The sequence below is a fragment of the Balaenoptera physalus genome (assembly GCF_965194825.1).
Source record: "Balaenoptera physalus genome assembly, chromosome: 9".
NCBI lineage: Eukaryota > Metazoa > Chordata > Mammalia > Artiodactyla > Balaenopteridae > Balaenoptera > Balaenoptera physalus.
In genome coordinates this window covers 34328320-34347140 of record NC_138888.1, presented here as the reverse complement: position 1 = coordinate 34347140, position 18821 = coordinate 34328320, and the positions used below count along the sequence as shown (strand labels likewise).

The following is an 18821-nucleotide window of genomic DNA, read 5'->3' as shown; positions in this document are numbered from 1 at the left end:
ATGTGCATCCCAGCCTACCCTTTTTACTTTTATATAAAAAATTCAGTCTAAATATACCACAGAGAAAACTCAGGTGAAATATTACAGGAGTTTCTTTAATTAAAATGTGCCAGAGAAATAAGGTTATGTACCTCTGAAAGAAAAATACAAACCTACTTACACAACTAAATGCGTCTAAAACAAACAACCCAATCAAAAAATGGGCAGAAGACTTAAATAAACATTTCTCCAAAGAAGACATTCAGATGGCCAGTAGGCACATGAAAAGATGCTCAACACCACTAATTATCAGAGAAATGTAAATCAAAACTACAATGAGGTATCACGTCACACCAGTCAGAATGGTCATCATTTAAAAAGTCCACAAACAATAAACGCTGGAGAGGATGTGGAGAAAAGGGAACCCTCCTACACTGTTGGCATGAATGTAAATTGGTACAGCCACTATGGAGAGCAGCATGGAGGTTCCTTATAAAACTGAAAACAGAATTACCATATGATCCAGCAATCCCACTCCTGGGCATATATCTGGAGAAAACCATACTTCAAAAAGATAATGCATCCCAATGTTCATAGCAGCACTATTTACAATAGCCAAGACATGGAAGCAACCTAATTGTCCGTTGACAGATGAATGGATAAAGAAGATGTGGTATATATGTGTATATATATACACATACACACACACAATGGAATACTACTCAGCCATAAAAAATAATGAAATAATGCCATTTGCAGCAACATGGATGGACCCAGAGATTGTCATACCAAGTGAAGTAAGTCAGACAGAAGAAGACAAATATCATGATATACTTATATGTGGAATCTAAAAAAAATGATACAAATGAACTTATTTATAAAACAGAAACAGACTCACAGACTTAGAAAACAAACCTATGGATACCAAAGCGGAAAGTCGGGGGGGGGGGGGCGGGGGGAGATAAGTGACAATTTAGAATAAAAAGTAGATTTAATTCACCCTACTCTCAAAGCGCACATCACAGTGTGGACCAATAAGAAAAATTAGTTATAAAGTGTTTATAATCATGATTAAAATACTGAAAATATATTTTAAAACTTAAGTTACTAATAATAGGCAATCATCCCATCAATTATGTATGATATTATACTATAATAAAGTAATTACATATTATTAAATAGTAACTAATGTATTACATTATTAAATATAATTATATTGCATATTATATATGTGATCATACATAATTATATTCCATGCTTGTTTATTTCTAAATTTTAGAAAAATAATTCATTATCTTTAGTATTTTAAAATTCCTGTCTACACTTTCAATTTCTCAATTTAATAAGTGATTGGTAAACATATATGCACAGAGCTTGGAATTAATTCAAAATTAATATGCAGAATTGAAGGCACAAACATTAGTCTGCTACTGCATAAAATGGTATGTATATGTTAATATCCTATGTCAGTTAAGAGAAAACACAGTTCAAACTGGCTTAAACAATAAGAAGATGTACTATTTCACAAAACCAAAATTCAAAGGGTGTAACAAGGTCAAGGTAAAGAAAGTAGGGCTCAGCCCTATTTTTCTACAATCCACTCATAAAAGATGTCTCCATTTGACAGTTTGGTCTCCAGGCTGCCTCTCCTCAGAGCCACTGGTATGCTCATGGCCAGTGGAATGAGATAAGCTCTCTCCCTACCATGAAATAAAAATGTTTCCCTTCAGTCTGATTAGATCAAATCTTGTGATTTAATAGAATAGGTAGTAAGTGAGCTGAACTCATTTTTAGACTATTTTGTTTGTTCTTCATTTTATTTTTTTTTTTATTTCTTGGTTTCATTTCCATTTTGCTTTTTATTGAACAGGGGGAAAAAAAACTAATGTTTCTATTTTTCCAGAGTTAGAGATAATGAAGATACACTGAACATTCTTGAGGAAAATAGGATTATATAAAGTTATTGAGGGAAAGGCAAAGAATCCATCGAGGGTCTTTGATGGGGTCAATCAGTTTGACCACACTAGTTTATTATAATAATTAAATTATTGTACTATACCTAACATAAGAAAATGCTACACATTCCAGACGGATTTTTCCAACACTGGATAAACAGAAGGATTCTCACCTTGTGGCATCTCGGGTGGCAGATAATGAGGTTCTTGAGCACTAACATGAACCCATTCAAAGTCATCATATAGATCCTGGTGGTAATCACAAACTCCCGGACCATCATCAAAAGTACAGCCACCTGAAAGGGGAAAAGAAGAACTACTGTTACATTTTAAACAGTAGAATGTGCTGGAGAAGAAAACATTATACTGAAATGTACAATGTGGTACTCATAAATTTAATAATAAATGGTACTCCTATTTATCACTATTTTCATTAAATGTTCACATAAAATGAAATTTCTATCCGTATCTTGTGTGAATAAGATAGTGGTTTGAGCCTCAGAAGTAAGGCTGAGATTTTTAGATATGAATAATATTAGAAGATATATGTAATAGTGAGGCTTTCTGGAAATATACAAACCACCTGCAATCTAGTTTTTAACAACTTTAGCAGGGAGAAAGGGAGGAAAGAAAAAAGTGAAAATTGTCTTTCTTTATACAGCAAGTTCAAAAAGGTGAAGTTAATAATTAAATTTGACCAAATTTCTTGCTTTAGAAGAACACTTTGAAATCTACTCATAATAGCAAATGAAATACTTACAGCTTTATGAGGTCTAAAGTGTTTGAGGTCAGTGAAACATGCTTCCATACTTCATTTAGATTGCTTTCACACACAATCATGACTTAAAAGTGGGAAAAAACTGAACGAAGCATAAAACCGATCAGATTAGCCTACAATCACTCTCACTACTTCCACTTTATTTAATAACCTCTTTTTTTAAAATGAAGGTAGCCTTTCCCCTTTACATCAGTCATTTTTCCTGGCTTTATTTTCTGGGGTAATTGTATGGCAGAAGTAGAATAATTACTTTTGCTTCTCAGCCTACATATACAGGCACACACAACTCAACATATTTAGTTTATTCAATTCATGAAAATCAGAACTGGCCTATATGTCTAATCTTGAAAGAAAATGGATTAGAACTAATGAAAATTCAGCAGTAGGTTTAATGAGAAAAACCAATAACCTGTCTCCTTTCAAGTAGCTTATTTGTTTAGTTTCCATGGGGATCTTTGTGAAGAAACTCAGTGAATTCTCTGACCAAACAGCAGGCTAGAGGGTGATAAACTTCAGGCCTATAAATTCTTCTCTGTAAACAGAGAATTCATTTTCCTCATCAAAAATTTATCAATCTGAATATGAAAAAAAGTTATATTCCTCACCAATGACAGAGACAAGCCAGCATTACAGGCAAAGAAGGCAAAATCAGAAATGTCCAGATGACACTATGGCCCAAAGAACCTTTTTCAAAAGTGGAATATATATATATGGGTATCCTTGAATCACTCTTATGACCACATCAATCCTTTAAAATAACCAAACTTCAGCAGCTTGAAAGCTTAATGTTGTCTTTTAAATATAAAGGCCTAAAATAGCCTTTATATAAATGCTCTCATGAAAAATGATTTATTTTTTAATTTAAAATTAATCAATGAAAAGAGGTTGCTAGGAAATGAATCTTCACATAGCAAGGGGAAAGTTTTTCTCAAAATATAATTTGCTCTCACAATCCTAAAATGACTCACTGCTGTGCAACACATACCTTCAGGGCCTCCACTGCCCTTTGTAATAATGTGAGTGACCTCCGTATATACATTTAAACTACCAATGGAACCTACATTGGCTCATTTGGAAGACAAATGGGATTAATTGCTGTCCTTCATAGCCATTGTTAATTTTAGACTCCAGGATTCTTATTAGCAATAACAACTAGGAGTAGCTATACAAAATAAGTGGGTCAACCCCTGTTATTTGCTGCACTTCACTGCCGTATCAGTCAAGAGTCTTGGGAAAATTTCCTGGTCGATCTGACTTGAGTGATAAAAGAATTTTTTAAAGATGACTTTTTATTTTATAATTTACAATAAATTCTAATCTAAGAGGTACAATATATCTATCCACCACATGTGTAACATAGGAATAAATCTTTGGTAAAAGATGTTTATGAATCTTTTTGTAAAGAATTTTGTATTTCAAAGTTAAGGACTAATACAGTGTATCAGACTGGGTATAAAAAATACAAAAAATACTATTATTGGCCTGATGAATGGGATAGACAGACATGCATGGGAGAGTATATATATATAAAATACAGTATGTTACAAGGGATCATAACAGTATGACCAAAGTCACAAAGAACACAAATGACAAATGAATTGGCTACCTATACCTGAGTTGGTTTTGGAAGGCTTCATGGAGTTAGGCCTAAAGATGAGTAAGGATGTGCCAGGCCAGAAAGGAAATTGGATTGAAATTAGAAAAAAAGCAAAAGCAAGGGCGTAACAAATCTTAAGAAACATGAGATGTTGGAGAGTCTCAAATAATCTCAAATAATTCTGTGTAATGAGCATGAAAAGTATGTAGGGGACAAAATAGAAACAAAACTAAATATGAAACATTTTTAGATACTATAAAACATTTAGATTTTATTCTATAATTGTATGAAGCCATTAAAGGATTTTATCCAGGAGTATGACACAATTCAAGCCACATTAATAATAATAGTGATAACAACAATAATAACAACAGCTATGTAGAGTTTAAAGAGTAATGAGGGAAAACGGAGGTAGATAATTTGGTTCAACCTTACAACAGATAGCACATAATATAATTTGAGCTAATTCCATTTTGCATAATCCCAGTTTACCATTTAAGGCTCACTAGAAAGCCCTAAAAACAAAGTCTTCTTTAATACATAGTCTTCTATACACATGCGCCTCTGTTCAGACATTTTTATATGTAGTATTATGATCTATTTAAAAGAGAAATAGCAAGGTTCTAATTCATAAATAAAAACATAATTTATGAATTTAAAGTTTCACTGAGCTAGACAAAAGGAGGCAATACTGAAATGGTGCTCATGAAATGTCCTGAGGCAGAGGGATGAAAATGAACAAGGAAACACCTTACATTTTCAGTTTTTGTATTTGCTACTGGTGACAGGACTACAGGGAGTACAGCAAAATCATTTCAGCGAAACGGCAACTGCAAGTTCCTTGACCCTTGGAGGAAAATTACTTCTGAAGAGCCATTTCAGATTGCTAATTCCTCTATGCCAGTCAGTCAGCTAAAGGACAGATCTTTCACTGCAACGGTCTGCTTCCACTATGACAACCCATTTGTGGGGCTTTGCAAGCTGTCACCTAAAATAAAAGTCAAGCTAATTTGGACTTGCCTGAATTTCTTTACATTCCTAAGCAACTCAAAGAAAAGATAGGTATTAAGAAACATTAGGTACAAAAACTAGAAGTATTCCTATCCCCAAAATTATATTGCCTAAACATCTAGCATTTAGAGAGATTCTTGAGTATTTATTTAAACAGATAGCTCTATGAGAGAGTATGGAAACAAAGATTCTTTCTGTGGAATCATAAAAGAATGAATACTAAACTCAAATCCCTTCTGATATCCAACTTTTCAATAAAACCCAGGGTCAGGTTAATTTAGAACAAAGATGAATTGGAGAAAAATAAAAGGTCAGTAAGGCCCTGGACAACTCTGAACATTTTATGGAGGACATTCTTTTGAAAGCTATTGTACTAGGACCTTCCACATTCTCCCCTCCAAGGCACCTATGCAGTCTTAATTTTCTGATTGAATCTAATAGCAAGAAACACACAGAATTATCTTTCATGGTTCTTTACTATTTGTAAAGAACAAGCTTCATTTAGCTCAAGATACAGATCATTTTTTGTTTTTATTTTCTTAAAATGATTGGAATATACAGGGTTTTGAAAAGTAAGAGTAAAGTCCTAGACAAAATATGTTGGCAAATGCAATGTCCTTAACACTGCTGTTTTATGACCCTCAAAAATGGGCAAATTAATATTTTCCAATTGTGAATTAAGCTGTGATACATAACTTTGCTCATGTAAGTGATCATCAACTTTGAAATAATCTTTCTTCCATTAAGAACACAATGAAAGATTAACATATGTCACATTAGGACACATGCAATACTGAATTAAACTAACTTTGAATAGATCATCTTTGTCTATGCTAATCAGACCATAATATAATTTTACTGGTATAAGCCCCAAAACCCATTACAAAGAAACTGATACATTTCACACACAAAAATTTAAAAGAACAGAAAAGTAACTTATTACTGAATCTCTTAAATGTAATTCCATTCATAATCTGAGTCAATATTGTCTTCTCCCAGAAAAGCAGATTTTTACAAAGTGTAAAAATTAATGCTTTTAAATAAAGTTCATATTTCCTCTGAAATCTACTGGGATATCTTAAAATATTTTTTTTTCCTTTCAACTTTTGGGAATATTGAAGATACAAAATAAGATTTGACTTATCATAGTCAATGCTTAGGAAGTTTACCTCCAGTCTAAGGATAAACAATGCTTGTTCTCAATTTAAGTACTGAAATTCAAATAGGAAAAAAAATCCAAGTAGATGCAAAGAACGAATGCCTTTGAGGTCATAAGTATGAGTCACTGGTCTTAATGCGTCACTCTGGTTCAATACCAAAGAAGATCTAATGAAGAAAAATAAGAAAATTTATGAATAAGAGTTCCTTAAAAGATAACAACTTCAGATCCAGAAGAAAACTCTTTTGCCCTGCTAGTAGTTAAGTAGTAGAAGAAAATATTATTTGAGCCTAGCTCCTCCATAAAGGAAAAGGAACTTGAAACACATAATGGAAATCCAAACCCAACCTTTATTGATAGATATAAATGACTCTTAATAATGAGAGAAGAGCTCATTTCAAACACACCCATAAATTATCTAATTGTTCATCTCTAGAGTTCCATTTCTAGCCAAGAATATATGTTTAATACATACAATCCAAGATTATTTAGCTAGTAAGACTTCTATTCAAGTTGCTTCTTCAAATTGGAGAAGCAAATGCTATACTCCAATTGACTGAATAATCTTTTAATAAGACTAAAATAACCAGAATAGAAAAATAAGTCTAGATTTACTCCCCTCCATCTTTGCAGAGAAGCAATATTAAAATCTCCTCAACTTCAATTAAGAAGACTTAAGGAATTTTAAGGAACTGGTACATACCACCACTTAGATGGCAGAAGAAAGAGACAGCATTTCTAGATGAAACATGGAGAGATGGCTAAGCACATATACAGCTTTCCTATTTTATTTCTTTGAGCTTCAATTTCCTTCCCAATAAAATCAAGATAATAATAGCTACAGTACAGTTGTATGAGGATTAGTGATAATGCATGTAAAGCCCCTAACACTCAACAAGTTTTTTTTAACAGCACCTTATTTTTTCATGTTCCATTCTTAACAGTGTACTCTGTATATATGCTATACAAATGCAAACCTATGCACATATTAAACAGCAAAAGTCGAAGAAAGAAACTTATGGTTTCCATATAGTTTATCCAGAAAGACTAAAGAGAGTTCCCATAAAGACAATATTACCATATTACCATTACCAGTTTTCCCTGAACACTCATCAGATATGCTTTCAATAAGGAAACACCTTACTTTAGATCAAGGGTCAGCAAACTTCAACTGTAAAAAGCCAATTAATAAATATTTTAGGTTTTGCAGACCATATCATTTCTGTCACAACTACATAACTGTTGTCATTGTAGCAAGAAAGCAGCCACAGAAAATACCTAACAAATGGGTATGGCTGTGTTCAAATAAAACTTTTATGGGACTTCCCTGGTGGTCCAGTGGTTAAGAATCCGCCTTCCAATGCAAGCAACCTGGGTTCAATCCCTGGTCAGGGAACTAAGATCCCACATACTGCAGGGCAACTAAGCCTGCACGCTCTAGAGCCCGTGCAACACGAGAGGGAAGCCCGCGCGATGCAACTAGAGAAGCCCACGTGCCGCAATGAAAGATCCCGCATGCTGCAATGAAGATCTTGCATGCTGCAATGAAATTCCCACGTGCCGCAACTAAGACCCGATGCAGCCAAATAATAATAAAGTTAAATTTAAAAAAAACCTTTTATTACAAAAACAGGTGGCAAGCTGGGTTTAGCCATCAGGCCATAGTTCACCAACCCCTGGGTTAGATCACTCTGATCTTAAGTATCCTTGAAAATTATAGGTAGTACACAGTCTGGTTAAAAGCTTACAAACAAGGGTCTTTGATTTCTGCATCACCTCCACATGACTTGATTTTCTTTCTCATATATCAAGACGAGTGGCAATAGGCCACAGCCAGGAAACTGAAACTGGAAATGGGGTCAATGACAGTTCTACGTCTAAAACCAAATCAGATTGTCTGGCTGGACAGAGGTCTAAATCAGAAAGTGAGAATATGAGAGAGCTGAAGACACTTTCAAGGTCCCCTAGTCTGGGCTTCAAGCTTTTAAGACAACAAAGGGAAATATATTTTACACTGTGACCCAGCATACATTGATACATGCATACATGCATGCAAATAGTCAAATATACAGTATGTGTGAACACAAATACATTTATTCACTCACTCATTTATTATCTCCAACTATGGGTCACTAGTCTGGTGCTCTTTCTATAAGTGAAATAAAATTAAGAGCAATTGCGTGAATCAGGGAAGTATTGGGCTGGCCGAAAAGTTCGTTCAAGTTTTTCCATAACGAACTTTTTGGCCAACCCAATAGATATGAGAAAAAGAAAACAGGATGGCAATCCTCTGTTTCCAATACACACAAGCATATGTCCATTGTGGGACGGTACCCAGAAGACAGACGTAAGCAATCCAAGTCTCTATGCCTTATTTTCAGGTCTCAGGTACAAGCTGAGGTCCAAAAAAAAGCCTTTGAGACCTGGGCAGCCCTGACAGTACATACGTGACTTCATCCAACCTCATTATGGAGCTAATGGATGATTACATGCCAAACAGCCATAGAAATGATTTCACAGATGAAAAGAGGTTTATTAAAATGTAAAAGGAACATATTAATAAAAAGCACCTCATACTAGAAAAAATTAAAATTTCCCAGAGTTACAGAGCAAGAAAGTGTCAGAGTCAGGATCTGAACCCAGGTACTATATAGGTTCTTTACTCTTGACCATGACATTAAATGGCTCCTCAAATGAAGTGTGATTACACATCTTCAGAATCATACAGTACAGCTCCCTTCAATCAGCATAACCTCAAGCTATTGCTCAACAAAGAGAGCATTACCCATCTCACCCAGGTGATAGTACGGGGTGCTGCATCCTTTGTGGACAAAATGTAGTAAACTTTCAACCATATTACATGTCAAAGTCTCCTAGACTTGATGCCAGCAATAGGAAAGGTTCTTTATTGGACAGAGCTATAAAAGCCAGGCTGATTAACTAGTAACTTCAGCAAAGAATTTTTTTTCAATACAGTGACTTAAGGCTGAGAATGTATATGATCATAGCACTGTCCTATCACTCTTGTTTGGCAACCCTCACTTTCACCTCATCTCCCCTAAAACACGTATAAACAAGTGGCTTTTCTATCTTTAAAAACATTAAAATAAATCAAAAGCAACTTTGTTCTGGCAATTTTTGCAGTAGCCCTAACATGAATCCTAGGATAAGAAACCAGGTGTTTTTGCAAAGATCAATAATGTATTTACCCAAGTTTCTTTTCCTATTTTTTCATCATTTTTTTCTATTCCAGTAAAATCTCATCTTTTTTGTCTAGCGTTAGATACACAATCTAGAGAAACCCATTGAACAAAGTAATAGAGAGTAAATGTACTGAAAAATAAAATTCACAACTGAAGCCATATTTACATTTTGGTAAAACTGGAAACCATCCAAGCTCACATTTAAACGTTTCTTTGTTTTGTTTTGTTTCTCATGGAGGGATTCCTGGTGGGCTCCACTTCACCCATATCAGACACATTCTGGCTTATTTCAGCAGTTGCTCCTGACTCAGCTCAAGCATGATGGGTGATGGATCATTTTTCATTTATGAAGGGAGTTCTGCAAAATGCTGAAGCCATGTAAAACAGAATTCCATAACCCAACCTCCTAGAGGAAGGGCAAAGATCTGCCTTGAGGTTTTGAGTTCAAAATTTTATAGCAGATTGGCAAAGGAATCAAATATTCTCAGCTACATTTTAAGAAGTTCAACAGTTCGGTTTTGTAAGACTGAAATACACTTCGAAAAAAATAACTAATTTAGGTAATTAAAATGCATCTTGAAAGTAAAAAGAAAAAATTATCTTTTTCATTAATTTGAAGCCCCTTTCCTATTGAAATGTTTCTAGACTTGGTGTAATATAGAAGGTGTACAGGTCAATGTTTGGGTTTTCCACAGTTCTTAAAATATATTCTTAAGAGTAAAGACAGTTCTTTCTGCCATTTTCTTTATTTAGGAAAAAAAGCTGGATATTATCATTTCTATCAGTATATTAACTACTGATTTCAGATGTATTAATCAGTTCTTTCATTCTAAGCATCATTTAAACAGTCAGTTTGGCCTTTTACCAAGTCCACAGCAAACAAGCCACTCAACCAAACACAAGGAAATCCTTACATTAATATTGAGTGATGTTAGAGACCTTGTTGTCAGAGATCTCTGCCCCCTTTCTCATAAAGGAAGTAATCGGGGCTTTAACCAATGTTTTGGTGAGACTTTTACTAGCCTTTAAAAACTTCAACTTCTGACCAAGTCAGTGTTGAAGGCTGAATTATAACTTTCTCTGCTCAAATTTCCTTTCTCAGGACAGTGCATATGGTTACCATTTAGTGGAATCACCACATAAAATAAAGATCCCTCAACCAGCAAAAACCAATGCTCAACACAGACAATTAAGTGATATGTAAATCAACAGTCACTCTAACCTAATGAAGAGAGTCATAATTGGGAGAATGATGAATAAGGTTTTACACAGGGCCTCACTGAGTGAGATTCAGGTCTGGCTGTATCCTTATTTTCTCATTTCAATACCAAAAAACAAAAACATCCAATTTGGCTTCACTTTTCCATTTCTACTTCCACCTACTACATAGGAATGCTGTGCCAATTAATTTTAAAAATTTCTCCACAATACCCTATGACTAGTAAAGCTACATGCTATGCACATTTAAGGCATCAAGTTTGGGTTTTAGTTCAGAAAACATCTAGGTGAGATCCTTATTATTGTTTCATATTTACATGACATTTTTAAAGTAGTATGACCAAAATTTGAAGGATTAGAAAACAGAAAATGAGCTTACAACAATATCCCATCATTCCTGGGCCTTTGTAAAAAGATAAAGCGGCTCATATGATAAAAAATTCAGTTATATGTCAGAAATTCATGCCACCACTGACTCTACTCCCCAGCAGAACTCCTAAAATATAAACTACCACAATTCAACTATTCTTACATAATAAAAATATTTTAAAGATGTTGACTCTGCCTGTAATAGCATTTCATGTGAAATTCAAAAATATAAAAAAATGCTTCAGTGCAGAAAAGAGGTCTGGGCCTGGAAGAATAATTTCATACAGATAAGTTAACTTTCTTTTGTTGCAAACTTCACGCATATCAGCGGCTCTTGGCTCCCAAGAATAGTAGGTATAAAACTGTCTACAGACTTGAAATATCCTTGTCTCATTAAATTTGGATGATTGACTGAAAGCATTATATCTCATTTATTTAACATACTTACTTTAATTTTCCCTCCAGGTTTTGCTCTAAAACATAATGACCGACTTTAAATCCATTGAACTGTACAGTTTACAGATAAAAGGCAAGCACTTTTCTTCAGAATGAACCATGAAAACCTGGAAATTTTTTATTTTCAAATATGAGGGGTGAGAAGCTGGCACACAGATTTGAATAATAGATTAAAAGCAGTTAACAGTATGGAGATAGCCTTTGAAGTATGGTATCTGCTGTGCCGCAGGACAGCTTTCCTGCCTCACTTCTCACCTCAAGCCATAGCTTGTATTTTGAAATTGTCAAAGCTCTAAAAGTAGATAAAATAAAAGACATTATTACAGTGCAAATCTGACAAGCCCATCCTAGCAAATAATTAGTAAAAACAAATTGCCCCTAATTAATGTCTTAGTAAACCTAAGGTTACCATCCTCACTATTTGAGTAAAGGCAAATTGTAACAAAAGTGAGCATTTTTGTTCATATCATTTGCAAAACTTTAAAGATTAATAATATCTAGTGTTGACAGTACACGGGGTAACAACAGCAGAGCAAAAGGCACTTTTGGCTGGGGGGAGGGGGGGCAATTTGGTTTTTAATCACTTGCCTTTCAAACCAGCGATAACACTTCTCGAAATCTACCCTACATAAATGTTCACATACGTGCAGTCCTCAGTCCTATAAATACAAGCTAGGCCAACCAATTTCCAAAAAAAAAAAAGCAAAACAAATTATGTATGGGTCTTCTCAATAGCATCCAAAGACAAGGACTACCTTCAAGCTTGAAGGGCACTTACAGCAAAATTATTCACAAATAAAATCACAAACTTTGTACTAATGAGCACTAGTAAGGTATTTTAATACTTAATTCACATGAGAAACGTAAATATTCAACACTATCGATTCATGAAGATAAAGACAAAGCATATATTAAGAGGCAATATAGAATCTACAATTATTTGGTAAATGTTAAGACAATAAAAAGATGCAAAGATAGAGGTAAAAAAAATGTTGAATCAAATGCACAAATGGAAAGAAGAACATGTCATAGGAGATCAATGATATGAAAGTATCCCTCCGTAGCCACCAATTCTTTCAACTGGCTATTTAACCAGATTGGGGAAACAAAGAAAAACTGCTTATGAGAAGTAACAGTCTATGATAAACCATTCAAGATAAGACTGATTACAGCAATAGCATCGTCATTCTAAAATAAAATTATCTAAAAGAATGGCTTTGAGTATAACTTCCTAGTATTCTCCTGACATCTAATAATATAACATGGTTCCTTTCCACTTACCACTTCAGTAAGTTCAGGCCTCATCTGAAGGTACAACCAGAATGAAAAGTAGATTACGGCATAATAGAGAGCTAAACATGTCAAAAGCTTTTCTGATGCTACTTTATCTGCAAAGGATGGGTTAATAACTTGGTCAGAGAATGCATACATATATGTATTTCCATATGAAATGCTTGGATTATGATTATGACTATCTGGCTACTACTTATTATTTAATTCAAAATGTTTCTAATAATCTGATATTAGTAAAATAAAACCTATTTCTAGAAAAGCACTTTCAATTGGTAGAATATAATTCAATCAGTTAGTGAAATCGCATGTTAACCTTATTAGAGGAAATAGGAAAATATCTTCCAACTTCAAGTACCTGCCTAACCCCTCCTCTTATCTCTCAATTTTGCATTTAATTTTACACTACAAGTTAGATGTTAACATAGATTTTAGTTTGATCAAGATGATGCATGGAGGAAGTAGAACTGGAGGAACTGAGACACGAAAATCATGGTTTAGAGCAAGCAGTCAGCTGATATTCCAAGTAGCTGTATTTGACTAAGATTCTTTCAGGAAATGCTCTATGGAGTGAGTAGTAACAGGGAGAAGGGCTGTTGGGTTACAGAAACTAGGTGACAGAGACTCAGAGGAATGAAAGCATCTTTTGGGGAAGAAACAGAAGAGACTTGGGAGGGGTGGGAGTGGGGGAGCTGTGCTAAAGACTAAGAGCGTGAAGGGTCCAAGGGGGTGCAGGGTAGGGGGCAGAGACCACTAACGTGAGGCCTAGATGGATATGACAGTGAAGTCTGTACCTGACTCAATCTAAGTGGTAAAGTCATCATTCAGGTATAAGTGGCCAACCACTCGTGATACCATGAATCGTATGAAGTTGCATCTCTTTAAGAACTGCCCACATACACACAGAAGTTTTTAAGACAAGTAAGAGGCATTCAGATTCTTGCTCAGCAGGTTTTAACCTCCAACCTGTTAAGGACTGCCACACGAAAGGGAAATGTGTGAGGCTAGGAATCTTCTCCTTGTTGCGATCAGGTCTACAAGCAAATATCCCCCCATAATCCATTTACAGGATTCTGCAGTCCACCCCTACCCCACCCCTCAGTAGTCCATAAAAGGGATTGGCTATGCTTCATATTAGGATTTGTTTTTCATGTATGTGAAGCATCTTGTAACACAGACCAAAAGACTTATTTTTGCTGTGGGGATACTGGCTATAACATGGTCATATTTTCAAGAAAAATTATTTCTACCAAAACATTGAAAGTCATTAAAAGCTAGTGACTTGTCATGTGGCCTTGCCCCAGGCTGTGGCAATGTCTACAAAATGCAGTCTTGAACTGGGTTATCTGTAATTTCTTTAAAGACCACAAAAGCTTAATGAGTGAAAGACTATTGAATCTGACTCAATGGCAATAATTACACCTCCAAGGGTGAAGTGAGAATTGTGTGAGTCAAAGAATAAATTTTTATAGTACTATAAAAAACTGGTGTAGAAGGCGCAGGGGAAGGGAACTGCAAAGTGAGTAATTGAAGGCAGGAGAGCTGACTTCCTGCCCAATCACTAACTTGGCTGAGCCTTCAGTGGTCAAACTTTCTTCCCAGACTTAAATTTATAATCACAATAGCAACCACAGCTTCCAAAGAAAACCAATGAACACACCTCTCTTCTTCAACATCTAAGACACAAAGTAAATCTCTCTAAGGACACAGTGTGTCTGGCATAGCTTTTTTTTTTCCCCAAATCTCAATGTTACCATGGAGAAAAGGCAGACCTAAACCAGTCAACATGATTGTATACATTATACACCAGAACATATAAACACGTATTTTCATACAGAGAAAGGAGGAGATTTTTCAAGTTTCCACTCCAAAATTGAGAGCAGCTTTATTTCAATCCTATGATCAAAACTATTCTCTACATATTGACAGCTTCAAGCAGACATAAGTAATAGGAAATTACAATGTGTACCATTTGGTATGTATTTTTGCAATTACAATTTTTAGATGCATTAGAATTCACAAATAAAACTCAGACAGGCTTCATGGTTCTCAGAGGAGATTAATGAAAATATTTGATAAGAATACAAACAAAGTGTAAAGCCAACAGCTATTTTTCACATGAAAAAAATATTTAACACAGTTCACAGCACATAGTAAGCACTAAACAACAGGTTTGGTTTTTTTTTAATTAAAAATAATCACATATATTCCCACCAACCAGAGATAATCAGTGCAAACATTTTGGTGTGTATTTCTTTCTAGGCTTTCCCACATTATATTATCTTACTGCTTATTGCTAAGATTTAGGAAAGCTACCACTTTCCTAAAATTTATAGTACCCAGCCATTTTGCCAATGCTGTAAATCTAATAGTGTTACAATTCACGCTACCAGGACTCCAAAATATACATCCATAATGTCTATATAACGCTACATTTGTTCTCCTTTGTGTGTTTGTGTATGTATAATTATCTAAATCCACAGGAATTTCTAAAACAATATTTATAATGGTGATATTGAACAGATGTTAATTTCTTAGTGCTCTTCCTCTTAGCTGGCATGTTAACTTTTTTGGTAGATTACTATCTCTCTGTACTCACCTTCAATGCTACTACCAAAAGGGGATATTCTTTATATCTTTATATTCTTTATATATATAGGATATTCTTTATACAGAAGTATAAATGTGTTAGAAGTAGTAAAAGAAACACACGTCACTATAGTAGAGATGAAAACTGCACCGGCAGCAACAGCAATAATTGCAGCTAACTACGCCGAGTGGCTACTATGGACAAGGTACTATCCTAAACATTTTATGTGAAGTAATTCATTTAATCCTCACAGTAACCTGAAAAAGTAGGTACTATCAGTACTTTCATTTTGTAGATGAAGAAACTAAGGTAAGATTAGTTTACCTGAGCTTCAGTTATTAGCTCGAGGTCACATTGCTAGTGAGGCACCAATCCAGGATCCAAATCCAAGCAAAGTTGGCATTTCTGAACTTTCTTCAAATGGATGGGAATAAGCGTTTCAAAGGGAAGAGCAGCATCAAACTTGAGGAGAAAAGCCAACAAGCAAGCCAGGTATTACCAAATCAAAATGCAGACTAAACAAGCAGTCGCAACCCATATGCCAGATAACACAGTCATTCCTACAAATGCAGGAAAAATCTCTAGAGAAATAAGATACATTTTTGCACAAACTATGATCAATTACAAGAGGTCCCTTAGGAAAAGCAGATTTCATGCTCCAAACACTCCCATGTAGTCAAGTAATGGCTTCCTCTCGGCCTAAGAATCTCATAGACTTCTCAAACCAGTGAATTTTAAGTAAGCTATTGGCACGAATTCTCTTTCACCTCTTTCTTCATTTCTTCTCTTGGAGAAGGGGAAGGAGGCATAGTCTCATTTTAGCAGCTGTGACTCAGCTGTCTACTCTCCATGCCCGCACCAGGAATTTGGACATCCCTTCAGAGATGCCATTTACAAGTGAGAAACTGTTGGGAGAGCAAAGATACATGCCTCTTTCAGCTAGCACCTCTTTTGTGTAATAAATATTTTTAACCCAGTTTATTTCAGCATCTACAACCCATGTATTTCTTTAGTAGTAGATGGCATTTAATTTACTAGAGCTAGCTATTTGAGGATGGTAACTGTATTTAAGCCTGCCTACATACCACTAAAGCAGGACAGGCAGTGACATTCTAACCTGACTCCTGACAGAGCTCAAAGCAATCCCATAAGGAAAAAGAAACTAAACATCAGGGATATCTGCCAAGTGTCTATCTGCATGGAGTGCTGTTTAGACCAGTGTATTAAAAGAACATTAATTTTTCCCTTACCTCAATGAAGTCCACCCTAGTTTTCTACGAAAATGCAGGGCTCCACTTATTTTAAATGCTCATTTATTTCAAATCAAAGAATTTGGGAACTCCCTGGCCGTCCAGTGGTCAAGACCCCACGCTCTCACTGCTGAGGGCCCAGGTGCGATCCCTGGTTGAGGAACAAAGATCCCACAAGACACGCAGCGTGGCCAAAAATAAAAAAATTTAAAATAAATTAAAGGTAAATAAATGAAATAAAATAAAATTAAAGAATTTGAGAATGCGAGGAGCTGCAAAAGATCCCCAAGCTCATTGAGTACAATTCTCCACCCAGTACAGGAATGTCCTCTAGAGTCTCAGGACAGATGGCCTCTCTGCATCTGCTTGGATATTTTCACATCCAAGGCAAGGACCTCTGTGGTATCAATGGTATTGCACCATGATGGCTTTGAACTCACTTAACAATTCCGATGGAATGGTATGACACTTTTGAGAAATTTTATCTTCCCAAAGACTACAGCTTATTGTGTGTAATAGAACCACTAAACTTCAGAATTGGAAAAGACTTTAATGATCATTTAAGCATAGGTCACTTTTTGTTTAATCTTGACCACAATTTAGTTAAGTAGGAGGTCTACAGGTGTATATATGTGAAGCTTAGCTTATAATGATCACTGTATGAGGACTGCCCTCCCCTACTGAGCCAACTTTTCAAAACAAAGCTTCATTTCTGTTGACTTTTTCGTATTCAAACTGGTCTATTCCTTAATTTTTCTCTTTCCATCCTATTGAATTGACCTTACAACCCCGATCCAAAAAAAAAAAAAAAAAAAGACTAATAAAAATTAATAGGTACCTAAAGGAAGCAGAAATTACAGTACTGAGATTCTGATGAGTCCATGGGTCACAATTTGGGGAAAAAAGAAACTGGATCCATTCAGCCTTTAAGAGAAACTGCACGTGGAGAAAAAAATTCTATGTGATACTTCCCAAACTCTAAGGCACAAGACTGTTTGTACTAAATATATTTGTAGTATTATGTAAAATGAATGTTCATAGAAAAAGACTACATTTTATCCAACTCCTGGTATGTAAGTATCAGAAGAAAAGGGACATCAAGATTTTACCTTAATCAGTTCCCTACCTCCAGGCAGGAAAGGTATCCCAGCCTCCTTTTACACTGGGGACTCTCTAAGGTTAACTGACTTTCCCAGACTCAGTAAATGGTGAAAGAGACACTCTATCCCAGGATCCCTTTCTTCTTGTCCAGCAATTCTTTTTCCTCTATTACACACTGTCCTCCAATGTTTATTGTTCAGTTTTATCAGCCAATTTAATTAAAAAAATTTTTTTTTGCTAGTGTTCACTAATGAAATTTCCTCAGAATGGAAGAATTTTTTAGATAGCAGATATTGTATATCATTCACCTTATCTTTTTTTTTTTAGTGAATCAAACAGAAGAGAAGTTGGATTGCTTTGCCACTAACTATTTTCAAAACTTCATTTTCTGGAGATTAGTTCTTTCACTGCCTTGTCCCAGTTAATCTATTGTAATAAAGCCATCTGTAAGCTTTTCTAAATGTGGTTTAGAATATGAGAAACCAAACAGTTCAAAGATCAAATTTTGAAAAAAGAAAGAAACTTAAGTATTTTTTGTAAATCACATATTATGCATCAGATACTGTAGGTAATACTACTGTTTAAAATTTACAAACATTTTTTAAATTTTATATAATTAATTGAATATTTACAAACATTAACTTCCAGATTTTTTCATTTAATATGAATACTTAATTTCATTTAATATCTACAAACAGAGTCAGTGAAAATGTTCTCATTTTCAGAAAATGAAACTGAATGGATACAGTTTCTTTTTTTCTCCAAGTTGTGACCCATGGGGCATCAGAATCTCAGTACTGGAGTTTCTGCTTCCTTTAGGGACCTATTAACTTTTATGAGTCTTTTTTTTTTTTTTTTTCCAGTT

General features: G+C 34.9%; 1 protein-coding gene across 6 annotated transcripts in view; it reads right to left on the bottom strand.

Moving 5' to 3' along the window:
- Positions 1-18821, bottom strand: part of PTPRK (protein tyrosine phosphatase receptor type K) — a 574209-nt gene that overhangs the window by 438917 nt on the left and 116471 nt on the right. For all 6 annotated transcript variants that reach the window (XM_082474428.1, XM_082474429.1, XM_082474426.1 and 3 more), the window contains exon 2: positions 2108-2230. In XM_082474428.1, coding sequence (XP_082330554.1) covers positions 2108-2117 — 10 coding nt within the window. In that variant the 5' untranslated portion in view covers positions 2118-2230. The remainder of the gene's footprint in view (positions 1-2107; positions 2231-18821) is intronic.